The sequence below is a fragment of the Diplotaxodon limnothrissa genome, linkage group LG23, assembly GCF_057381915.1.
Source record: "Diplotaxodon limnothrissa isolate DT_005_m linkage group LG23, D_limnothrissa_male_GT1.1, whole genome shotgun sequence".
Taxonomy (NCBI): Eukaryota; Metazoa; Chordata; class Actinopteri; order Cichliformes; family Cichlidae; genus Diplotaxodon; species Diplotaxodon limnothrissa.
This window is the reverse complement of record NC_140617.1, coordinates 2,521,616-2,528,741: the sequence shown is the minus strand read 5'-3', so window position 1 is coordinate 2,528,741 and position 7,126 is coordinate 2,521,616. Positions and strand designations below refer to the sequence as shown.

Sequence of the window (7,126 nt, the reverse complement as noted above, 5' to 3'; positions counted from 1 at the left end):
GATTTCTTGCCTATTCTAGTCTCATATTTCAGACTCCTTGGGGCTAAAACAAGACGCACTCTGTCCTCGAAAGATGTTTTAGGTGGAGAAAACCTCGCTGTGAACTCACATTATCTTGACTACAACGCATTAAAAAAAACCATTTCCACCATTTTCTCTTTAATGTTTATGGTTTGTTTTTCCATTTTCCGTTTTATTACACAGTACAGCACAAACACATTGGAAAGTTTTGTGTTGTTTTGTAAAAAAAAAAGTGTCATGATGCAGAAGCACCGGTGCGAAAAAATCACATTTACAAAGTAATAACGCACCTACCAGCAGACTACTTACTGCTGAAAGACGATCCTCTCAAAACATCTGCTTTCGTTCTGATCATGATCACACTTGAATGCAGCGTTACATACTTCAATCAGAAACTTCTTACTCTGATCATTCTTTACAACACTTTGAAAGAAAAGCACAACACTCACCCGAACCATTTAAAACATCAAACGTACTGATACAGGCAAAAATCATGTTTTCAATTGGTCCATGTTATAACATAATGCAGGCTTAAATTGTTTAAAGGCTGGTACAGTATACACCATCACGTTAACAGCTCACACACTATAAAAAAAGAAAACACTTGATGACATTCAAAACACTCAATGAGCAAAAGTTTACTGTTGTGGTGAAATTGTTGGGAGAAGCTTGTTTTAAACATCAACTAGACTTTCAGCACAAAATATTTGCTTCAGGTAAAACAGTCCTAAGTACCGGTATACCCTTACTGCTTCTGGTCCTGCTAAATGCCAGGGTTGCCTCTTCTCTTTAAAAGCATGAAAGCAACATGGCTTAAGTTTGCAAAGTCGCATTTGAACAAACCACAAGACCTCTTGAATAATGTGCTTTGGACAGACAGCACCAAAGTAGAGATGTTTGGCATCAATGCACAGCCATGTTTGATGAAAACTAAGTACAGCACAATATTAGCACAAAGACATCATACTGATGTCAGCATGGTGGTGGAGGATGATCATTTGTTTTTTTGCACGCTTATTGTCTCTTGCACATCTGTGCAAACCAAATGATTAACACATTATACTGGAATCCTTATAATAAAAAGTTAACATGTAAGGTCAAAGAAGACTCAGTCACAATCAATAAATAGTAGTGCAAAGACACAGGCTGGAGCTGCACGTGGAACAAAGCCAGGAATGAATAAAACAATGTCTACGACTTAACAGTGACTGTTAGTTCGTCTCTAACACTGTGACAGTTTTTGATAGAACTTGTCTAGTGCCCCTGATGCAGAAGGCGGGGCTAAAAGTTTAGAACAAAAAGTCAATACCACAATATACAGTAATAGTGACAATTCATGGTGATCATTTTGCAAATGTTACAAGAAAACATTTGTGGTTTGTGTAAGTGCATTTTTGATAGTCTTCTAGTGTCTCAGTGCGTCTTATTCATCTGCAGGAGCTGAAATGGGATGAAACTTTGCAAAGAGGAAGAGCGCATGCAAAGGAAGAATCAAAGGAATTTTGTTTTGGACCTGGGTCACTTTAAAATTGACCTTAGGATAAGCGTTCTTTAGAAATGTCCTTCTAGTATTCCAAATGATTTTCTTTCCTTTTGTTTTTCAGCACCTTGGCGTTCTCAGATAAAAGACTCAGGACAGGGTTCAGGTGATGGATTTGATGACAACATCATGCACAGGTGTTTTACCGAGGCAGCGGCAATCAGATGACCCACTGGAGCTGCTGGTCTCCGCTGAGCTGTGGAGCATACTGCGCTGCCACCGATGGAGGGTGTAAAATTTCGAGCCACAACAGCCATGAAGCAACACGAAGATTTTCCTGAGAACAGCCTTCCTCAGCAGGATGTAGACCCACGGGTCCAGGATCTGGTTCCACGTAGCCATGCGTATAGTCAGCAGACTAAAAGACGGAGACTCATCCGTGGCTCTGGTACTCAGAATGGTGACATGGATCTATTGGAGTGGTAGAAAAACAGTTATTCTAAATATTTATCAAATACTTTAATAGAAAACAATTTTAGACTGGTTGTGTTAGACTGGTTGTGATAGACTGGTTGTGATAGACTGGCTGGGAAGTTACAGGAAAAACGAGGTAAGATTAGTGTGTGCAATTTTGCATCTTTGTTGTTATTAAGAAATCTCTAATTCAAAGCATTTACTTTCTTTTTTTTTTTAAATATTAGAATTGCTTAATTTGAATAATAATTCAAAACCACGATTATTTGGAAGAGTCTTCAAAGCAGCTGCCATATTTTTCAGCTTGTCTGGCATCTATTGCTTGGCATCACAAGTCCTTAACCCTCTGATGCATGAATTATGAAAGCCTTGGTCAAGATTTTTTTCTTAAGTGCTTTTATTCTTCTCAGGACATGAAAAAAAATGTTTAACTCTTTTTTTTTCAAAAATATGTTTTTTTATAAAGTTATAAACTTGTCCACTCCAGTGGACTACATGCGCCTGAGCACTTAGCATGAAATACTGTGAATTTACTGTAAAAATTAATTACCTTGTGTTCTATTGTAAATATACAAACACTTGTTTGCTTGTATCCTTTGAAAAACATCTCAGCAATTTTTTTGGAACTTTCAACTCATAAGGCCCCAATGTTTAGACGTAAATAACAAAACCAATCAACAGTCCTAGCTGTGAATCCTACACCTGAATATGGCAAACTATCTCCAACAAGAGAAACATTTTTGAGTCTACACAGTTCTATAACGATGCAGGACAGTATTACCAAGCCCTTAGTAGCATGCTGGAAGAAAACACAAACTGACATCTTAGTCTCTGCATCTCCAAACAGTTCTATGTTCATCACACCTAGGCTGTGCGAAAGTTTGCAACGCATCCAGGGCACAATGGCACACAGCATTGCATGCAGATGTATTTGGTCTTCCGTGTGCACACAACATCATGGCACCTGTTTGCATTTTTCACCTCGGTCAGTTGGGGCCAGTGATATCCTGTGGCAAACCTGACCTCACAGGCTACTTTGGTGACTGCTCTCCACTTCACGGGTTGTGGGGTCCCACTGGGTCTTCCTCTTTTGCATTGCTGGAGGGAGAATCTCTTCTCTTGTTACTGACAGTTCTTTCCCATACAAGTTGGTGTTGTATGTTATATTATCAATTAGATCTGCTGGAAACAGATGTCTGAAGAAATCTATGGGATCCTTCCCCTCCACATTCAATTTCCACTCTCCTAGAAAAGGAGGCAAGTCTCCAACCAAGTCATTGTCTTGGACTTTCCAAATATTTTTGCGGGCTTGAGTATGGTCAGGTGCCATGTACCCATCTCCCACAGCTCCCTGATCATACTGACCTTCCTCTTCATCCTGCCCCTCATCGTTCTCACTTTCTGCATCCTGACTGTCTGTGTCTTCATCATCCGTAGTTCCTATGTCTCTGTTCTGCTCTGGCAGCCACTCTCATCATCACTGGACTTATCACTGAACTCCTCATCACTGCACTCATCAATGAAATCATCATCACTGGAGCTGGATGGAATTTCCTGGACTATTCTGTACGCTGCCTTATTCTTTGCTGCATTTGAAGTCTACAAAATATGATAAAATAATTATTATAGTAACTCAAACTACAGCTGATCTGCACAGAAATATATATTTTAAATGAGTAGCTTATAAATGTAACAATTATATGCTTAATTATAACCAAAACAGTCCCAAAAAACAGTGAGACAATTTATGACTTATGTTAAAAAAATATAGTGGGTAATGCATGATGTCCACTACAGTGGACACATGGTTAATTGTAGTTTTCTACATATTAGACATAACAATTTCTTATTCCAAACAGATAATATCCTTCCCTAGATGTTACTGCATATCATCATATTTTTTTTACCTGTTGGGCTCTTTTAGCATAGAAGGATTGACAGGATATGCCAGCAGTGGTCGGCAGGGGTGACAGTTTGTCTGCCATCTTTGATTCAGAGGAAATTTACTTGCAGTTGCACTAACTGAACACTGAATTGACCTCAATGGAGCATGGCAGCAGAGAGCACTCTAGAGGCTAATATGCAGTTCCACCATAGAAACCAATGCATTAAAGAGATATGTACGTTTTAGTAGCTGTCCACTCCAGTGACCACTATGCATCAGAGGGTTAATTAATACATTTGCTGATTTCCACCAGTGTACAACAATTAAACATCAGACATCTTTTACATGATGATGACAAGGATAGAAAAGAACAGTGATGGAAGTGGAGAAAAACCTGTTTGTATCAAACCCTTTAAAATGCAAAGACAGACAAACAGAGCTTTCTTAGGGCACCACAGACATGCTCGGGTATAGTAGGATCTGTTTTCTCACATTCTGTCTCCGTTCCTTTTGGTGATAACAGCTATTATTTCTGCTTATTTTTTCATCACCTCTGTTTCATTTTCCTCCTTCTCATTTCCATATCATTGTCATTTTTAAAGGCCTCTCGATGGAAAACCCCGTCACCAATCACACTCGGCTCCATCACCGCTCGCTTATAGGGGTCATGTTACTCTCCACCTCCTTTATCTGGGAGTCTGCATTATGATGACTCTTCTCTCTGTCTTCATGCTCATGCTTCTGCAATCGATTTTCTTCCAAATGGTTTCATCTTATCACATTTATTGCACTTTTTTTTTGACTTTTTGTTTTTAATTCAGTGTTTTTTAATTTAAATTTCAGTTTAAATGTTCAGTTTTAGTTTAGTTTTCATTTGTTTCAGTGTTACTTTTATTTTTTTATTGTTATGAGTGTATGGAGGCCATATGTCAGAAGCAACATTTATGGAAATCAATGTAGGTGCTAAAATAAAAACACCTTTTGAACGCCGCTGACTCACAGTCTTGCAGACATGCAGAGTGTCAGTAAACAAATCTATCAAAGTCTCATCAAGGAAGCTGAAATATTTGTATTCTTTTTTCAGTTTATGGGAGTTTCAACGATCTGGTTTTTATTTTTAATTTAACTCACTAAAATGTTTGCTCACACCTGGTTTTGGTTTTAGCATTTAGTTTTAGTTGACTATGATAACACTGTTATTAAACTACTGTGAAAATGCAAACATTACTTAAATTTGTGTGTTTAATCTAATTGACATGAACCTTTTAATCTTACTTGGTTACATTGACTTTAATGTAATTTAATTTATTGTTTTATTTGGGAATTTTTAATTAAATAAATACTAATGCTGCAAAGAATCAGATGACTGGTAATATTTAATCTCAATTTAATTTAATCTCATTCATTTAGTATTGCTGTCATTAATATTTTAGCTATGCTCAGTTAGGCTTCTATTGTTGTGGGAGTGTGATGTGGTTTCTTGTTCTGACCTCCAGTAAGCAGCTGTTAAGTTTGCTAACAATTCTAGTATTTAAAAAAAAAAACTCCCATTATTGCTGTGATGTCAATGTACTTACTCATCTTCAAAATGCATCATGGACACACTGACCAACAGCAGTAGTTTAATGATCAGAAATGCAACATAACACTGCTTTAACAAAGATATATGGAAAGGCTTTAGGTAGCAGGGAACAAATCCAGCTTAGCTTCCTCAGTGTCACTCTACGCTCTGTAATTTTTCGTTTTTCCCTGTAATTTTTAACTGTCTGTTAAAGGTGTGCTGAGGAGGTCTTACCAGTAATGGGCCCCAGCATATGCAGGACACCAGCATGATAGCCAGGAGCTGGCAGATCATCTCTATGTGATAAGGCATGCTTCTGCAGTGATGCTTGTGGCGCAGTTTGGCCTGTATTAGAACACAGCCTGTTAGCGTGTTGCAGGCAATGGAGATCAGCAGTGCCAGCAGCCCCAGCAATGAAAATAGCAGCGGCAGGAGCACATCCAGCCAGTCTTTGGTTTGCTCGATAAGGAAAAAGCACCAGCTCCTGGACCTTTGAACCTTGTAGGGCTTCGACAGCATTACAGGCAGCGCAGCCACCAGTGCAGCAAGCAGCCAGGTGACCCCAAGGAGCCTTTTCATGTGGTGTGAGGCCAACACTGTGGAGTGGAAGATAGGCTTAGTGACTCCAATGCAGCGCTCCACAGCCATAGCACTTCCCAGGAACAAGGGGCTCAAGCCAAAGAACACCATACATGCCCCAAAGATGGTGCATATGATTTGATAAGGATCAAAATTCTCCCATTTCTTTTCAGCACTGTACACAAAAAGCACCAGGGATCCATTAATGAGGTGACCCAGCAGATCTGTGATCACCAGGCTGCTGGCAAACAGCAGGAAGGATGCCCTGGACTTGGTGCGGATGCTGCTGTAGGATTTCAGCAGAATGAACAGAGCAAGGCTGTTGGAGAAGATGCCAACAGTCATAGAGATTACTGATGCAGTGATAGACAGTTCCTTCTGGAAACAGGTGTTATTGGTGGGTCTAACCTCTGACCTGCAGCTGGACTCTGAACTCCCATTAGCTGACATGGCTGGAATAAGTCTGAAAGAGAAGGTAAATGGAAAATATCTGTGTGATTCAATTAGACCAAAACAATGGTTTGGATGAAATCTACTGATAAAATTGACTTGGAAGCAAGTAAGACACAAGTTTAACATTATTAATATTTTCAAGAATAAAGCTTATATACACTTTAAACTCCTATTGCGATTGCTTTTGTAGTAATTCCCACTCATCCATTTCTCTTTCCAATAGGAACAATCAGACCACATCAGAGTGCAGTGAACGCTTCTTTCCTCAAATTCATGACCTTTTTCTGACTATTGAAGATTCCTCGGTTTGGTTGATTTCAATAAATAATTCCTTACCTCAGGTTTGGGCTTCGCTGGGATAGCTCTCCATAAGTTAAAAGCCCCCTCGTTCTCTGTCTTTAAAAACAGAAGAGACGGCAGTTAATGTTGTTCCAGTCCTTGTTCCGTCTGCGTACAGCAGGTGCCAAGTCTCGATGAGGGCGCATAGGCGAGCTCTGAGCTCAGACGCAACTCAAGAGGCTGCACACCAAGAAAGAATCTGCTTTCGTCCTCTTGTATGTGCGTTAACACTCTGGTTGGGGATTGCACCGACTGATAAAATGCTGCCAAGCTAACATGATTTAATTATTGTTATTAATGATTGTAATTATCCATGGAACGAAAAGCGTCTCCA

At 39.4% G+C, this 7,126-nt stretch overlaps 1 protein-coding gene and 1 pseudogene across 1 annotated transcript; both read right to left on the bottom strand.

Annotated features, from left to right (window-relative positions):
• Positions 1-1,663: 1,663 nt before the first annotated feature.
• Positions 1,664-6,450, bottom strand: ptgfr (prostaglandin F receptor (FP)). The gene is made up of 2 exons (XM_085347987.1): positions 5,656-6,450; positions 1,664-1,972 (listed from the first exon to the last, which is right to left on the bottom strand). Exons 1-2 carry the CDS (start codon positions 6,448-6,450, stop codon positions 1,664-1,666), a joined length of 1,104 nt encoding a protein of 367 aa, XP_085204113.1.
• On the bottom strand, positions 2,428-3,960 carry LOC146607229 (uncharacterized; annotated as a pseudogene).
• Positions 6,451-7,126: the final 676 nt, after the last annotated feature.